Consider the following 18,363-nt stretch of genomic DNA (forward strand, 5'->3'; position numbering starts at 1 on the left):
AGCGAGGGTGCCAGCCGAATTTCGGCTGGAAGGGCATTCCACAGCCGAGGGGCCACCGCCGAGAAGGCCCGGTTTCTAGTTTTTTCCTTCCGAGCCTCTCTCAGCGTCAGACCCCTCAGCCGTCCCTGCTGCCGATGACGGGTGGTTCGGGTAGATCTGGGTGGGAGAAGAGGGTCTGCCAAATATTCTAGTCATGTTACTCTGTAAGCCACTATGCGTACGAGTGGCACAAAAAAACCCTGTAATGTTGATCAGGAAACCTGGGTGGTTCATATAATTGTCTTTAAGGAATTGTCCTGTTTTGTGCAAAGTAAACTCCATCTCTCTTCACATTCATTCACTCACACATGCCATCAATAGCCAAAGCAACTGCTTTGAACCAGAATTGAACAGCAAGGGTTTAGACTCAAGAGGTTTGTGTCTTCACTGCAAACAGAACCTTTATTTATCATCAATAGTGAAGTAGTCAAGGAGAAGCTGAAAGCAAAAGTCCTTGTGAGTGACTGATGGCCTGATAAAAGTGGGAAAGTGCTCAGATCTAGACGCAAGATGGAAACTAACAGGTATCAGCCAGCTTCCCCAGGCTAAGAGACAGATGCCTCAGTTGGTCTGCCAATGCCCATGTTCTGCATGGCTTAGGTTTCCCCTTATATGGGGGAGGATAAGAGCTTGAATTTGAAGAAGAGGGATCTCAAGCTTCTTGTTGACTGAATACTTTCCCACTTACAAATTCCTCCTTGCCCAAATATCTTTTGCCCTCTGAAGATTCAAGGTGCACATTTTTCATCACCTGTTGCTTCCATATCACACTGTCAAGTCTGGTTCTACTATCCAAAGCTAACCTCCAGCTTTTCTCGGTTTACACAAAAGCCTTCCCTCAGAGCTTTTGTACATGAGCTGTATATTATGGATAGCTCGCTTCTTATTTGTACTAATGAAGGTTTCAAGATTTTTCAGATGTAAAGAAAAAATTGAAACATATTGTGGATTTCCCACAAATAATTTCTATAATTTACACAGGCCCTGAATTCTCAAAATACCTTGGCACAGATCCTTTGGGCTGCTTCTCAGGGCATTCTTTCCTATTCTTTGCTAGGCTGAGTTGCTTTTGGCTGCATATATTAGGAATTTCTCCCAATCTCTCCCACGCAGTTCATTTCTGAAAATGTCACCAAACTAATTCTGTAAAACATCTAGATTTTCCAAAGTATCTCGTGTATCTTATTTTGCTGTAAACCTTCTAGCAATCCACCTGGAAATCAGGTCAGTAGGCCAGATTAATGAGGGGGAGGAGATCCCTCTTATGGTATACCATATATTCTGGACAGCTGCATTGTCTGCTGCAGTAATCCCAGGCACAACTGAAATTTTCAACTAATTAAAGGTTTACAGAGCTTACGATCCAAATACTTAACCAAACATCCTCATTAGATTGTCCATACTTTGAGAACAACATCTGAAGCCTTCCTTGTAGAACCTTCTCCAAAGCCATCTTAGAGGGCTATGATGAAGGACGGGGCCTTTTTGGTGGCAGTTCCCCATCTATGAAATGTTCTCCACAGCATTGCCCACTGGTTCTGGCATGATCATCCTTTCAGCAGCAGGTTAAGGCCTTTCTCTACTCCCAGGCACTTCATAGGATGTGATTAGCTAATTTTATATAATGGTATTATGTCTATTGAGTAATCCTATGATCTATTCTTCTTGGTTGAAATATTATATAATGAAATTTTATATAATGGATAGATATCTGTTGCTCTTTGTATATTTTGTTTGTTTTGTATATTTTAACTTCTATGCATTTTGTTACATTTACATATTTTGTTTCAATATATTGTAGCTTGATTGAATATTTTGTTTCTACTGTTTTTTTCCAAGCTCTGATTACATCACCCCTGCTCTGAAGATGCCACTGCATGCACTCACTTGGTCCACTGTCCTCACGCCTCTGATAGTGGGCTGCCTTCCCTGGGGAAACTCCCTCCATTCTCCTTCTCTTATTCAGGTGATACGCTCCCCGGTGAGCCAGCCAGAAGGAACGACTGAAAGATACACACCATACAGAGATGCTGGCAAGTGTTAACTTCAGGATACCCATTTGTGAAATGCAGGGGTGAGAGGGGAAGAAGGTCTCTACTTTTAGCCAAGGATTACCTTGAAAAAGGCCACAATTTGCAAACCATTTAAGGAAGGTCTGTGGTTGATTTAGCTGCACCGACTTGAATAAAGAGTGACCAAGCAACGTGTGTACATCTTCAACAAGATAGAATTCTAAAGGATTTTGGCTCGTATTTACATACGAGCATGCGGATGTGGCCTATGTCTCTGCTCCCCCAGCAATCTTCTATTCAAGCACCATGGTGCTAGTCCATCTATACCTTTTCTTGAAACTCCCCTACATGATCTCTGGAGTCAGAGATCCAGAGTTTGAGCCCTAAAGCCTGTGACTATGGCCAGAAACAGATGTTAGACATAGCTCATAACTGGAAGAGAAGAATCATTAAGGGATGAGAAACAGCCTCTGTGTCACAGCTGGAGTTCCTCTCGCCCCAGGGGTTATGCAAATTAACTGGCTTTGATTGATGATTGGTCTCCAGGATTTCCTTGAAAGCTGATTTCACAAACAAGGAAAGGCTGCCTCAATCACCTCTCTGCAACATTAATAAGCTGTCAGCAATATTTCCAGGCTGTCTTTGACATTTGTTTCCAGCCTATATAATCTAAATTTGTATACCATGAATATTTAAGATGTAAGTGTACACAACATTTAAGATGTTAGGTGCAAAAAAGAATCAGGGGCACTACTCATCAACCCCTGTGATTGGCAGACATTATAAAACTCCTGGGCTGTCCAATTCTAGTATAAATGCAAAGCCCAGAATAGCTCTGGGATAAAATGTTTGCAATTAGAATCACAGAAGTGTTTCCCCACTTTGGCAAAGTGTTCATTGTGTGACCAGTTACACGTTGGTTATGAAATATGGTTGTGGGTTATTGTTACCACCAGTGTGCAAGTAGTTGTGCAACAAAAAGCCCGGGAAAGGGAAAAATCAGGTAAAGGCCTCATGGTCATGCAAACAATATAAATGCAAGAGTAGGTGATACCTTTAATCAACCACAAGGAAAGGGAAGGAACATGGGCCACTTGTACAATTACTGTTCTATTCATGTTTTTCTCCAATAGGATTAAGGCCTTAGAGCCATGTCAACAAAGTATATTCTGAAGCAACAGCTCTGGCAATCTGAAAACATTTAAGCCAGAATAATCCTTCTCAATTTGCTGCTTTCCATATATATTGGAATGCAACTCACTTAGAACTGCTGGATAGCTCAGTGGTTTAGATATCTGGCCGCAGGGCCAGAGGCTGGGAGCTTTCATTCCCCACTGTTCCTTCTTGACAGGGGCTGGACTTAATGATGTTCTAAGATGATGATGATTGCCCACATGGGTGTGAATGACAGGACGTGTAGTTCAGTACACCCAGAGGGAACCATAGTGGGGAGGACTCATGTAGAGACTGACCATAAGACCTACTGCTGAATTGCATATCCTTTAATTTTATTTTTCTTGTCTGACTGTTGCCAGATACAATTTGCTCCTTGAGCAGGATCTGCATCAACATTATTTGGTATGTTCCACCTCAACAGTCTCTATTCACTTAAAATATGCTGTGGTTCACCTCTGAAAGACTATGACTATGTTCTGATGTTTCAGGTTTCAAGTCCTATGGCCATAGTCACCTTGGGAGTAGGTGGAGCAGAGACCTTCTGAAATTTTGGAGACCCACCACCACCACTACCACCAAGTCCCAGTGCTACCTTTCAGTAGCACTGAAGAAGGAAAAATACAAAGGGACAGATAAAGGAGTAGTCTGGAACACCTGTCAAGCCACCGTCTCATGCAATTTCATCTCTATACTATTAATACTCTAACCCAAGAAACAACCTCCCTCTGGAAAAGCAAAAACTCACCCTGGGAGATTCCATGACCTCTGGCCAAAGGATAATGCTGTGTTCCACCACCCAGATTGGCCTTCATCTCCTACATGAAACATGCTGAATCGTTAGACACACACACGCACTCACACAAATTCCAAAGAGTATACAAGCTATTCAGCTAATTTGAGGGCTGGCCCTACTGTGAGGCAGAGTGAGGTAGCTATCTTCCAGGCAAGCAGTAGATTTTGAATGCCATGAAAGATTAGCAATTTGTGATAATTTAATTTATTTCATTTAATTCATATTTTAGTGGCAGGAATAATGAGAACTCATGGGATTTTCTGTCTTATTTGCCACAACAACTTACTAGCTTTCAGGAGCTAGTGACACTTTGCTGCAAAGAGGTGATTCCCATTTGTTGCTCTGCTTTGACCAGCAACATGTCTTTGAAGATGGTTCCTTCTTTCCTTCTTTAGATGCCAAACCACATGAAATGAGAAGAGCGCAGCTGGCAAGATCTATTTTTGAGGAACCATTACTCCCAGAAGGGTGGAAGCTCCTACCATAACCACTATTGGCAGGAGGGAATCCGGAGAAGCCAGGTCAACTGGATAGGACCATTCATTCTTGTCTCTGTTAGACAGGATTGGCAATGGGAGCACAGGACAAAACTGGCAAAATCCATAGCAGGGTCTTGAACTCATTTTCTTTGTTCATTTCAAACCCTGCCCCACCTGGAACTCATGAAGCTGGAAAATTGTAAATGGCAGCCACGAGGGGAGTCCAGTCACTTATGCCTCCAAAAAGTACACTTGATGAAACCTACGTTTGGAAGCAAATTTTGCCACTGATATGACACTCGTTTTTCCTTGTGTTTTGTCTCTTTTATCCTGTTTTCTTCCACTACAATTCTGAGAGACAGAGCATGTTTTAAGGTACTTGATTCGTCTTGAAAATACAGCCAAATATGTACTACACATTTCCACTGTGTGGCAATGTATAATTAAAAGCCGTGATGAGAGGCAGCTGAAGGAGAACAAAGATGCTTGACTATGCGTGAGTCCTTTGTGACCCTCTGGATATTGTTGGACTTCAATTCCATCAGCTCTAGCCTATGTAGCCAGTGGTCAGGGACATCTGGATGACCACATGCTTGGTACCTTGGTGTGAACTTTCTTGTAGAAATACTCTCTTCCCCCCCCCCCCAACATACACATACACAGAGGGAGAGCCAGGAAAACAATAATGGAGCTGAATGAAATTAAGACTCCCATAAGTAGATGGAAGCCAAAATATTAATGAGAGGTCTAAAATTATATGCAAAATGTATAGTATTTCACATATTTTATTTTAATATAAGACTGCAGATATGTCGTGGATAGCATTGCCCCAGGTCAACAGTTTCTAGGTTTCTGGTCTTTCAAAATTGTCCCCCTGGAATACAATGCCACAGCTCCCTACTAAACTCCATGGCATCCCTCATTCCCATGGTTTATATAGGTCTGTAAACACCCCCTTCCCTATGTGAACTGTGGCAAAACCCTTACCCTAGTATGAATCTCGTCCTCTTGATCCAGATGTGAAGAGCAACAGAACCAAAGATGGAAAAGTAGCTTCCTTGGACGACAACTCCTAGAATCCTCAAATCTACATGGCTGACAGCTGGACCTAAGGCCGGCCCTACCATCAAGCAATGTAGGTTTCAGCTTTCGAGTCACTCTTTCCAAAAGGATTTGTTCACAAAGAAATTGCAAATTGTCCTAATGTTGTTTACTATGGCTCTGGACATTGTGCATACATTCTACACGCAATTCATGTGGGCATCTAGCAACGGACTAGGCTGTTGGATTCTCTGTCTCTATTTTGTGCAAACTCACTATACTCTACAATGTACCCCAGAGTGACTGCCAGTCTCCTTCTTAGCCAAATTCAAAGTCCTGGTTGTAACCTAGAAAGCCCTATATGGCTTGGGTTCTGGCCATTTGAAGGATTGTATCACTTCATATGAGCTTTCTCGACTCTTAAAATCTTCTGGGAAGGCCGTTCTCTCAGTTCCATGACCTTCCCAAGCTTGTTTGGCAAAGACACAAGAGAAGGCCTTCTTGGTGGTTGCTCCCAGGCTTCGTCACACCCTGCCCCAAGAAGCCACGTTGGCCCACTTTCTCTTCTCATTCTGTCATCAGACAAAGACTTTTCTCTTCAAGCAGTCTTTAAAGCAATAAATGTCTCAGTAATGTGTTGTTTCTTAACTTACATATTTTTTAAAAAAAAATTAAAAGTGTTTTTAATCTTTTAAAAAATTATGACATATATTTAATTGTTGTTAAACATATTCCTATGGTATTTTAAAACTGTTGATTGTTTTAAAGCTTTAGTTGTTGTGAGCTGTCTTGGGCTCCCTATGAGGGAAAAGGCAACAGATAAATAATATAAATTTTAAAAATAAAATAATTCCTATATAGAGAGGCATTTCTTGATTTTGCCTTTTGTATTTTTTTAAAATACTTTCAAGGTGCAAAACCATAATTAACCACTAGAGAGAAGTAGAGAGCATTCCTGCAGTATTTTTCTGGCAAGTTGGCAAGACCAATGCAACACAATGAATTAGCTGTGCAATTAGAGAGCCAGCCCAGCTGCCATGAAACAATAAGGAGAACCTGAGTTCCCTTTAAAATGTAACATTCCAGACTCTGATCCAGAATATTGGAAGGATCGTTCGTTCGTTCGTTTAGTCGTTTAGTCGTGTCCGACTCTTCGTGACCCCATGGACCAGAGCACGCCAGGCCCTCCTATCTTCTACTGCCTCCCGGAGTTGTGTCAAATTCATGTTGGTTGCTTCGCAGACACTGTCCAGCCATCTCATCCTCGGTCGTCCCCTTCTCCTCTTGCCATCACACTTTCCCAACATCAGGGCCTTTTCCAGGGAGTCTTTTCTTCTCATGAGATGGCCAAAGTACTGGAGCCTCAGCTTCAGGATCTGTCCTTCCAGTGAGCACTCAGGGTTGATTTCCTTTAGAATTGATAGGTTTGTTCTCCTTGCAGTCCAGGGGATTCTCAAGAGTCTCCTCCAGCACCACAATTCAAAGGCATCAATTCGTCTGCGGTCTGCTTTCTTTATGGTCCAGCTCTCACTTCCATACATCACGACAGGAAAAACCATAGCTTCGACTATTCGGACTTTTGTTGGCAAGGTGATGTCTCTGCTTTTTAACATGCTGTCAAGATTTGTCATCGCTTTCCTCCCAAGAAGCAGGCGTCTTTTAATTTCGTGGCTGCTGTCTCCATCTGCAGTGATCATGGAGCCCAGGAAAATAAAATCTGTCACTGCCTCCATATCTTCCCCTTCTATTTCCCAGGAGGTGATGGGACCAGTGGCCATGATCTTAGTTTTTTTGATGTTGAGTTTCAGACCGTTTTTTGCACTCTCTTCTTTCACCCTCATTACAAGGTTCTTTAATTCCTCCTCACTTTCTGCCATCAGAGTGGTGTCATCTGCATATCGGAGGTTGTTGATATTTCTTCCGGCAATCTTAATTCCGGCTTGGGATTCCTCCAGTCCAGCCTTCCGCATGATGTATTCTGCATATAAGTTGAATAAGCTGGGAGACAATATACAGCCTTGTCGTACTCCTTTCCCAATTTTGAACCAATCAGTTGTTCCATATCCAGTTCTAACTGTTGCTTCCTGTCCCACATATAGGTTTCTCAGTAGATAGATAAGGTGGTCAGGCACGCCCATTTCTTTAAGAACTTGCCATAGTTTGTTGTGGTCCACACAGTCAAAGGCTTTTGCATAGTCAATGAAGCTGAAGTAGATGTTTTTCTGGAACTCTCTGGCTTTCTCCATAATCCAGCGCAAGTTAGCAATTTGGTCTCGAGTGCCTCTGCCTCTTCGGAATCCAGCTTGTACTTCTGGGAGTTCTCGGTCCACATACTGCTGAAGCCTACCTTGCAGGATTTTGAGCATAACCTTGCTAGCGTGTGAAATGAGTGCAATTGTACGGTAGTTGTAGCACTCTTTGGCACTGCCTTTCTTTGGGATTGGGATGTAGACTGATCTTTTCCAATCCTCTGGCCACTGTTGGGTTTTCCAAACTTGCTGGCATATTGAATGTAGCACCTTAACAGCATCATCTTTCAAGATTTTAAATAGTTCAACTGGAATGCCATCACCTCCACTGGCCTTGTTGTTAGCCAGGCTTTCTAAGGCCCACTTGACTTCACTCTCCAGGATGTCTGGCTCAAGGTCTGCAACTACATTGTCTGGGTTGTCCGGGATATCCACATCTTTCTGATATAATTCCTCTGTGTATTCTTGCCACCTCTTCTTGATGTCTTCTGCTTCTGTTAGGTCCCTCCCATTTTTGTCCTTTATCATGTCCATCTTTGCGCGAAATGTTCCTCTAATATCTCCAATTTTCCTGAACAGATCTCTGGTTTTTCCTTTTCTGTTATTTTCCTCTATTTCTTTGCATTGTTCATTTAAGAAGGCCCTCTTGTCTCTCCTTGCTATTCTTTGGAAGTCTGCATTCAATTTTCTGTAACTTTCCCTATCTCCCTTGCATTTTGCTTCCCTTCTTCTCTCTGCTATTTCTAAGGCCTCGTTGGACAGCCATTTTGCTTTCTTGCATTTCCTTTTTTTTGGGATGGTTTTTGTTGCTGCCTCCTGGACAATGTTACGAGCCTCTATCCAAAGTTCTTCAGGCACTCTGTCCACCAAATCTAGTTCCTTAAATCTGTTCTTTACTTCCACTGTGTACTCATAGGGGATTTGGTTTAGATTATACCTGAGTGGCCCAGTGGTTTTTCCTACTCTCTTCAGTCTAAGCTTGAATTTTGCTATGAGAAGCTGATGATCAGAGCCGCAGTCAGCTCCAGGTCTTGTTTTTGCTGACTGTATAGAGCTTCTCCATCTTTGGCTGCAGAGAATATAATCAATCTGATTTCGACATTGCCCATCTGGTGATTTCCATGTATAGAGTTGCCTCTTGTGTTGTTGGAAAAGAGTGTTTGTGATGACCAGCTTATTCTCTTGACAAAACTCTATTGGCCTTTGTCCTGCTTCGTTCTGAACTCCAAGGCCAAACTTCCCTGTTATACCCTTTATCTCTTGGCTCCCTACTTTAGCATTCCAGTCCCCTAGAATGAGAAGAACATCTTTCTTTGGTGTCAGTTCTAGAAGGTGTTGTAAATCTTCATAAAACTGTTCAATTTCAGTCTCCTCAGCATTGGTGGTTGGTGCATAAACTTGGATTATTGTGATGTTGAAAGGTCTGCCTTGGATTCGTATTGACATCATTCTATCATTTTTGAGATTGTATCCCATTACAGCTTTTCCCACTCTTTTGTTGACTATGAAGGCTACTCCATTCCTTCTACGGGATTCTTGCCCACAATAGTAGATATGATAATCATCTGAGCTGAATTCGCCCATTCCTGTCCATTTTAGTTCACTGATGCCCAGGATGTCGATGTTTATTCTTGCCATCTCCTGTTTGACCACCTCCAGCTTCCCAACGTTCATAGATCTTACATTCCAGGTTCCTATGCAATATTTTTCTTTGCAGCATCGGACTTTCCTTTCACTTCCAGGCACGTCCACAGCTGAGCGTCCTTTCGGCTTTGGCCCAACCACTTCATTAGCTCTGGAGCTACTTGTACTTGTCCTCCACTCTTCCTCAGTAACATGTTGGACGCCTTCCGACCTGAGGGTCCCATCTTCCAGCGTCATATCTTTTAGCCTTTTGTTTCTGATCATGGGGCATTCTTGGCTAAGATACTGGAGTGGCATTGCCAGTCCCTACTCCAGGTGGATTGCGTTTAGTCGGAACTCTCCACTATGTCCTGTCCGTCTTGGGTGTCCCTGCACGGCATAGCCCATAGCTTCTCTGAGTTACTCAAGCCCCTTCGCCACGACAAGGCAGCAATCCATGAAGGGGTTGGAAGGATCACGTCCCCCTATATAAGCTTATCCAGGTTTAAAATCTTCTAGGAAGCCCTTCTCTGAGTCCCACTATCCTCTGGTGAGTATCCAAGAGATGGTCTTTTTGCTGGCTGGTCCCTGTCTTGGAATTCCCTTTCAAGAGAGGCTAAGTTGAACTCCCTCCATGCTGTCATTCAGCCAGCAGGTAGACTTTTGTTTTTGGGGAGCCATTCAGCTGCTGAGCAAGATGTGGAAAGAAGAGCTTTTAATGGGGTAGGCTGAACTTATTTCTTTTTGTAAAATGTTTTCAACCATTCTCATTCAATAATCTTTTATTGTTCATGTTTCGTTGGCTGAAATCCTGTTGCTTGTGTAAGTCACAACTAGCATAGACCCTTTGAATCAGTGGGACTTCTGGAGGAATTGACTCACCAAATCCCAATGATTCAGTGAGTCTACTTTAGTTGTGACTTAACTACACTAAGCAACAGGATTTCAGCCATTGTGTTTTAACATTGTCCCCACTTTTTTAAAAAAAAAATATTTTTGTAAAATGCCTTAGATCCGTGGAATGGGGGGAAAGCCAGATATACATGAAACAGACAAACAAACAAATAACTAAATAGATACATGGAATAAATGGGACTTCATTCCATGTTGTGGCACCTCTTCAGGCCTGTGTGAGAAAGCGACTATGATCCATGAATATTCACACTCAAATCTGATTGTCTTCAAAGCGGCACAACTCTTGTTTTTATTTTTCTTATACCCGCTGACACAGATTAACACAGCTTCCTCTTTCAAAACTGGTCGTTGTTTGTTAAGTCCTCTTGAAGCTGTTGGGTCTACCCTAGTTGGTCCTAGGAAGTGGATTTAACCTTCTTGAAGACTACTTGCAGTAGCACCGTCTGCTTAGTTGGCTGAATTTAGGGACAAAGAGGCTGTTATTTACATATTTGGAATATACAAACTAGAGTCACTTTAGCTGGCCAGCCACTCACTCTCAGCCTGATCTACTTCACAGGACTAAAATGATAAAATGGAAAGGAGGAGGAGAAGAGAGACATGAAAGATGCCTTGAGCTCATTGGAGGAAGTGCAAGAAATAAATGCAATTAACAAACAAAATACGTTTGGTGTCACCTTTGTCCTGGAATGCCTGACTGCAAATCCCAAAGATGTACAGGGCTCATTTCCAGATTCCATCTTCTCCTTCCTCTCTCTTTCTACTTTGTTTCTGTACTGCTCAATCGCTAAAGCTCCTTCTGATATGATCTACTTTATATGGTCAGATCTGTTCAGATATAGAACCTGAATGATTGAATTCTGGGAAGCAGTTTGCATCAGAACTCCTGCAATGTACTGGAGTGACATTTTCACTCACAAATGCCTAGTTTTTCTTTTCTTCATTAGCTTTGCACTACTCACTGTTTTCGGATGCAAGTGACATTTTGGACTGTCTCAGGCCAGAGTCTTCATATGCCTCAATATCAAGTTCCTTCACAATACCAGCATCATAGTCCTCCTTTGCAAAAAAAGAGATAATGGAAAATTGTGAAAGCAGATATTAAAAGAGAACAGTACTTCAGACTGCTTTGTTTCATGCTGGCCTAGCAATGGTGATCTCTACAGAGATCTTTAGTCCTTATTTTTGAGTGCTTCCCACCCCAACACATATGCAGAAGCAGAACACTCTTGAGTTTTTATCTCACCTGTCTCCCAGCTGCCATTCCTTTGTTGCTTCTGTGTCCGTCCGTCTCGTTTTGTCCTTGTTCTTTCTCTACCTCTCAGTGTAGAGGTAACATGCCTTGGTTGGCTGGACCTGTTGGAAGCCATATTAGGAGGTTGAAGATGATCAGTACATCAAGATGGCCATTTCTGCTCAACAGGATGGCTTGTCATGACTTTCCTTTCGGGCAGATTTGAGCAAGGAGCAGCCCTGTGGCCCCATGCATTCCCCCATTGTTCTTTTTGTACCTTCCTGAGTCCTTCCCACCACAAACCTTTATTTGGCAAAAACAGTGTATTGCTGTTCCCACTCCGGTAGTAGCAATTCACCTTTTGAGTGGATCAAAGAGCCTTTCTGCACCTTGAACACGACAAAATACCCATGTTTCAAAACCAAATTTGAACTTACATTCCATTCATTTATTTTGTTGACATTTTTTTATTATCCACGTGACTCCTGGAGTCAGTGGTTCCCAACCTTGGGTCTCCTGATGCTTTTGGACAAAACTCTCAGAAGCCCTCACCATTGGCCAGGATTTTTGGAAGTTGTAGACCAAGAACACCTGGCAACCCAACGTTGGGAACCACTGCTCAAGACCCACCAGTGTTGTCCACCCCCGCCTTAGAGTCTTTAGGCTGCAGCAAGTTGTGCAAATTTTACATGAAAACTTATAGGATTATGGCCCATAATTACAATTAAAAATGGGAAACTATAATGCAAACATCCCTTAAAGCCAATGACACTAGCTATGAGTCTGTTGTATTAAACATACCAGTGACATTTATATTCAACAATATTATTACAATTAACTAAAATTATTATTGTTTGTTTCCTCTCAACAATGCTACTGCAGTTGTTATGTCAGGGGTGGGCAATTAATTTCCATAGGGGGACCACATGAAAAATCTGAACTGTGTTCGGGGGACGAACCGATTTTACTTAAAAATAAATTGAAACCGTGATGTTATGATTGTTTTTATTTTAAACTTGTTAATCTTCACAAATACTAAAGAGGTTTTTTGCGGTATGTTAAAGATAAGCAACTGATCAACTTTAAACAAAAAGCTATAAATGGTTTTGATGTTCAACTTGTTCAGTGAGATAAATCCAGTTTGTCTTGGGCTTGAACAAGTGCTTGAACATTGGACTGGAGCGACAACCGGCGGGTCGGACAGGAGCGGCTCGCGAGACGTATGTGGCCCTCGGGCCGCACTTTGCCCAGGTCTATGTTATGTCCTTTAGACTTCCTGTAAGTGATCAAAGGTCAGTAAGATTATATTTTTGTACTACAGCTCTCAGAATATCCCAGCCAGCATGAGGCGTAGCCATGCTGTCTGATTTATTGTGGGAGTGGTCATCTTAAAAAAAACAACAACCAATGAATCTTTCATTGTGTCTTTACATGAAAAATATAACAGAGTGCCTGTAAATATTTTTGATGTTTTATTTGTGGCTGGTCTTTGACCATAATAAAGTTTTATCTATCTATCTAATATTTACATGGCTTTCTTTGTAAAAAGAGATATTTGCTTCTATTATGGAGGGACCTAGGTTCTTTGACGGTGTGATTTGGTGGGTTGTGTGATGTGAAGCACCATGCTAGGAAATGTAAGAAGATGCTAGCTTTAGACAGAGTGAGACCGCTCACTAACCAGCCAGCAGATGTTTGGGGAGAGATGTTGAATTAAAATAGAGCTGCAGTTGCAATGCAGTTAAATCTTCCACCAGTGAACATGATGTCCTTTGATGTGTGATGGTGGACTCTGGCTCCTCAACACCATAAAAACCAACATTCATTTGCTCCTCCAGTCAACATCTTTATATGGAATGAAGGTGTGACTGGGGACCATTTAATATTTTACTTCAGGCTGGCTCTAAAATCCTTGCTAAATATGACTAAGTGCCTACTAAGCCCAGCATCTCTGTCTCAAGGTGCATTATTTGATAAATCTCTCTTAAGTCCCCTCAAGGTGATGTTGCTCTTCTAAACAAATACACACATTGACTTTCAACTTTTCTCCCTTGACTTTTCAGCTTTAACTGAAATACAATATTCCAAATTCCCTTGATCATTTTGGTTGCTTTTTCTGATGCCTTTTGACATGATTACCCCTGGACACTGAATGGAAACACAATAATACTGCGTAGAAGCTTTTTCTTGCAATAAATTCCCTGTACAAATCAGTTGTTGACCATGCTTCTACACTCTCTTGCCTTTTAATTTACCTTGTGCAACACTAGGGGGTGCTGTTCAGTGAGAGATGCTAAAATAGAGGTGTCAGTACTGATTAGCTTAAGGGGATTGCCTATATGCTTGCAACTGAAGCCAATATTTATCAGTCAATGACCAATCATAAAACAAAGCAAGATGCAGACGTAATAAAACCCCTTGCAAGGACAACAGTTTTTCCACTTAAGGGAACTGGGCTTCTGGATATATGCCTGATTGTTTCATATACGTGTGCACACACACACGTGCACACACACAGAGAGACCACACAGAGTTCCCCCCAGCAGTATAAATCAGTCTTCAACTTAACTCATTTCTTCCAAGCCTCTATAGTAGAGTTAGACTCAGAAGGAAGGTTTATACATAGAACCTGCTAGATTTCTTGCCAGTGTTCAGTACTTATATGAAGCGATCAAAAAAGTGCCACTGAACATGTGCAAAATACTTGTCTCTAAAGAAAAATTACAGTACCCATGGTTTTGGGAGATGATTTATAGTTTAGAAGAAGGTTGGGGATTATGTAGTCCTTCAGATATTGTTTGAATCAACTCCTGTCATCCCTCACTATTGGGTATACTGGCCAAGACTGATCAGAATCATAGTTCAACAATATCACAAGGTCCTTGTTTTTGCTTTGCAGGGTCACTGTGTTTCTATACAACTTTTGGTGGGTGGGGGGAAGGGGTATCACCTCCAGAACTTCCCCATTGTTTGGCCTTTAGCCACGTTCATTAGGGAATCCTATTTTTTTTTTAAAAAGTAACTTTCTCAAGCAATGGGCTTCCACGGGAACATCCACACCTTGCTTTAGAAATTATAGTTCTGTGTGAGACCCTGCCCTAGCAAAGAACATCCTCGCCTCTTTGCAAAAACCAGCAAATACACAGGTGAAAGAGAACCTATTTGCAGATGTTCTATGCCATGCTTTGGGGTTTCAAGGAAGCATAATTAGCAGAACTTGAGAAAGTTTTTTGAACTGTATTTCTCAGAATCCCCCTGCTACTGGGGATTCTGGGAGCTGTAGTCCCAAAAAGTGAAATTCCCCAATGCTCCTAAAATGCCAAGAATTACTGAGTGACTTTATGCTAAATTAATAGAACTGTATAGCAGCGTACCACAAACAAGCTCCCATCATATGGTGCAAATTGGGCTGGGCTGTTCCCCTTATCTGATGAAATTGCAAAGGCAATGTACTACATTTACATGGAGGCTTTAGAGTCCCCCTTACCAGGCATTATGCAAAGAAAAGGTACTGCATGTCCATTTGAGACAGGATTTATTGTTAAAATGCAAGGCACTGAACCTAATTACAGTGGGGTCTTGACTTGAGAACTTAATCCGTATTGGAAGGTGGTTCTCAAGTCAAAAAGTTCTCAGGTCAAATCTGCATTTCCCATAGGAATGCATAGAAAACCATTTGATCCGTATCTGCTCTTTTCCGTCCATAGAAACTAATGGGAAGCTGCTATTCCGCCTTCGACCACTAGAAGGGGATATATTTTTTCTTTTTTTTTCTTAGGTCAAGAAAGGTTCAGGGAAGGCAGGGAAAATACAGTCCAGGCAGTACAGTACCAGGCAGTCCGAAGACTGTCTCCCAATCCACTCTCTAAACGCTGGGAGGAGTGAGGAAGCAGACAGGCACCCTTTTCGCTGCCCAACAGTTAACTGAAAGTTCAAATTTTGCACTTTCCCTGCCTCCGACGTGGTTTTTTTCAGTTCTTAACTCAAATCTAAGTATGTAAGTCAAGTCAATATTTTCCTATGAGAGTGGTTCTTAAGTCAAAATGTTCTTAACTCAAGCCGTTCTTAAGTCAAGACCCCACTGTACCAGGCGAATATCACTCAACTCTAGAAGTCAAGCAATTTTGCTGCCTTTCCTATCTAAAGACCATATGCGTACATATCTGGTGGACTAATCACAGAAGGTGAAAGACTTTCTAATTTTTTTATGATCTGATGCTTAGATACCAACCTATTCCTTATGATGCAAAATCTTCATATTGGACATCATAGTCCAACAATATCACAAGGTCCTTGTTTCTGGTTTACAGGGTCAAACCAACCAATATGATGCTATAAGTCAATGGTTCTAAATCTTCGATCCCCAGATATTCTTGAACTGAACTCCCAGAAGCCTTCACCACTAGCTGTGCTGGCCAGGATTTCTGGGAGTTGTAGTCCAAGAACACCTGGGTTACCCAACATTGGGAACCACTGTTTCAGATCAATGGATCTCCTAGATGTTCTAGGACTAAAACTCCCAGAAGCCTTCACTACTAGATGTTCTGGCCAAGATTTCTGGTAGTTGAAGAACATCCTAGGATTCAGTGTTGGGAAGCTCTGCTGTAAATGAACTGACTTCTTCTGTCTTCAGCTAAAGGCAGCAAGATCAAGGAACTGTGCTTTCTGCCCTCAGTTCTCAACACATACCCAACAGGACTGTAATTTTCTTGCAGTATCCCAGAACATCATTATGTTTTCCTGTTCATCTAAAATCTTGACTCATAGATGCTGGAGATCTATGTAATCAAAAGTCTGATCACAGCCATGGCATCATCTCAGATATTTCTAAATTATCTCTGCTGCTCTCCCTTGTTCTCTTGCTTTATTAATTTTGTTTAGAAAATTTATGATAGAACATATAGGGTAACTAATGCAAATATTCATACTGCAAGGACTAGTAATTAGACAATTGTGTCTCAATACAAGGAATAAGATTCGAATTTAGTTGTACTGATGTTGACCTCCTAAAAGTTTTAATTATCACATATTATGTTCCTTTAAATATATCTGTTCTAAATTTGATTAAGTCTGTATTCAACCCATTGTGTATCATACATAGCAGAAATATTGAACCATGTCTATCAATGGGTAGACTTTAGGTATGACTGAATCTCTATCCAACCTATTTTCTATTATATGCTGCTGGAATGCTTGTCAGTTTGATCTCTATTGACCACAGAAGAATATTGTGGGATTGGTGATGAAGTTGAGAAGGGAACTCAACTGAAATGTAAGAGAACAAATATACAAACATTCTCTCATCCCTAAAACACTAGAATTCAGAGGTAATCCAATTAATCTGATTCACTTTAGGTTCAGAACTAAAAACAACAAAAGCATTTCTTGCTTAAAACACATACTCTTGAACTTCCTGAATGCATTGCTAGCAGCTAGCAAAACTAGCTTTTAAAAAAGCACACATTCACTGAGAGAAATTGCAGGAATTTTGTCCAATGATACCTAGACTCCTCCTCATAAAGTATATATGAATAGCAGTTTCCACTGCCACATGAATGGAATTCATGTATAGAGGCAGAATACCAGAACTAAGAAAAATCTGCCAGATGTTTGAACTCCAGATCCTTTAATCTCTTACAATTTGGCTTTCTGACTGAGCCTTCTGAGAGATGAAATCCAGAAAAACTGTTGGGTCAAAGATTCTCCATCTTAGAAGCATACTTTTCATTATAACACATAGGGACCAAAAACAGCAACACCTAGTGCTTTAAAAATATATATAAGTTTCTCAAAGTAATCCAACTCCTGGGTCTTTGGTCAGATTCAACAGAAATAGTTCTGTTCCTTGTACAGCAGCAAGAAAAGTACTCACTTTTTCCTAACTCTTTGTTCTTTCAAAAGTAAGGAATTTCATCCTTTTGTTACAGAACATGTCCCTTTTATTTCAGGTTTGAAGCCTTCTTTGCTTCTATTTTAAAAATAAAAAAAATTGAAAGATATGCTTTTAGCTGCTTGCAAATGTAACAGTAATTGCATCTAAGCTACAAGATGTAGAGTTGTTCTCCATAGAAAGCAAACATTCAGAAAAAGGCACTGCACAGCACAGGGACACAAGCACTGTCCCTGTTCACCTTAGCAGAGAACTCAGGTGTTCAGAAAAATTCTACACCTATCATCCTAAAAGAGAGGGAATCAAAGATGGGAAGTGGCTCACACATATCAAGGTGAAAGTTGAAAAGCTGGTCAAGGAAAGTTGAGAGACATTTTAGATAATGTGGATTATGGTTGTTGTTTTTCAACCAGTTACCTTAAAGGTTCCATCTTTGGGATTTGTTATTGGCAGAAAGTTCCCAAGGAAGGATGCCTGGGGAATCAGGGGTCATGCGCTGACCTTGGCTCCTTCATCCTCGTGAAAGCAGTCCCTGCTCCCTCCTCTAGTATTGCCCTCCATCTTCTACTATCTCTGCCCATACTGACTAGGGCCCTTGAAAAGCCAACTAAGAACAAAAGAAGAGTCATCCTGAATTAGACCACAGTCCAATCTCATCCATCATTCCCACACTAGCCAGCCAGATAGTTCTGGGAAACCCACCTCAGGACAAGAGAACAAGAGCACCTCAAGACGGTGTTCCCAAACAACTGGAATATGGTCACCTACCTGTTAGCCTTGCAGGGGGTTCTTAAGGTGAAGAGAAAGAAGGTTTAATCCAGGTGGCTCTTGGATGCGTCGTGGAACCTTGGTCTCCTTAGTGGTTCCCTCCAACCCACAGCAGAAGGGAATGAGAAGAGAACACTTTCCAGA

At 41.5% G+C, this 18,363-nt stretch overlaps 1 protein-coding gene and 1 long non-coding RNA gene across 10 annotated transcripts in view; one reads left to right on the forward strand and one right to left on the reverse strand.

Annotated features, from left to right (window-relative positions):
* The window catches only part of SLC4A1 (solute carrier family 4 member 1 (Diego blood group)), a 59,006-nt gene extending 40,643 nt beyond the window's left edge, over window positions 1-18,363 (reverse strand). For 2 of the 9 annotated variants that reach the window (XM_073004186.2, XM_073004185.2), the window contains exons 1-5: window positions 18,220-18,354; window positions 11,574-11,683; window positions 11,290-11,386; window positions 3,973-4,042; window positions 1,927-2,042 (exon numbers count right to left, since the gene is read on the reverse strand). In XM_073004186.2, the coding sequence (XP_072860287.2) occupies window positions 1,927-2,042; window positions 3,973-4,042; window positions 11,290-11,386; window positions 11,574-11,591 (301 nt within the window). In that variant the 5' untranslated portion in view covers window positions 11,592-11,683; window positions 18,220-18,354. Of the gene's footprint in view, window positions 1-1,926; window positions 2,043-3,972; window positions 4,043-11,289; window positions 11,387-11,573; window positions 11,687-17,433; window positions 17,530-17,868; window positions 18,059-18,219 lie in introns of those variants that run through there. The other 7 variants (XM_078377824.1, XM_078377822.1, XM_078377823.1 and 4 more) reach the window with 5 other exon arrangements.
* Window positions 12,714-18,353, forward strand: LOC144583633 (uncharacterized). Its single transcript, XR_013537536.1, has 2 exons — window positions 12,714-12,843; window positions 18,227-18,353. It is a non-coding gene; the product is annotated as an uncharacterized LOC144583633 (long non-coding RNA).

The sequence above is a fragment of the Pogona vitticeps genome, chromosome 6 (assembly GCF_051106095.1).
Source record: "Pogona vitticeps strain Pit_001003342236 chromosome 6, PviZW2.1, whole genome shotgun sequence".
Lineage (NCBI taxonomy): Eukaryota > Metazoa > Chordata > Lepidosauria > Squamata > Agamidae > Pogona > Pogona vitticeps.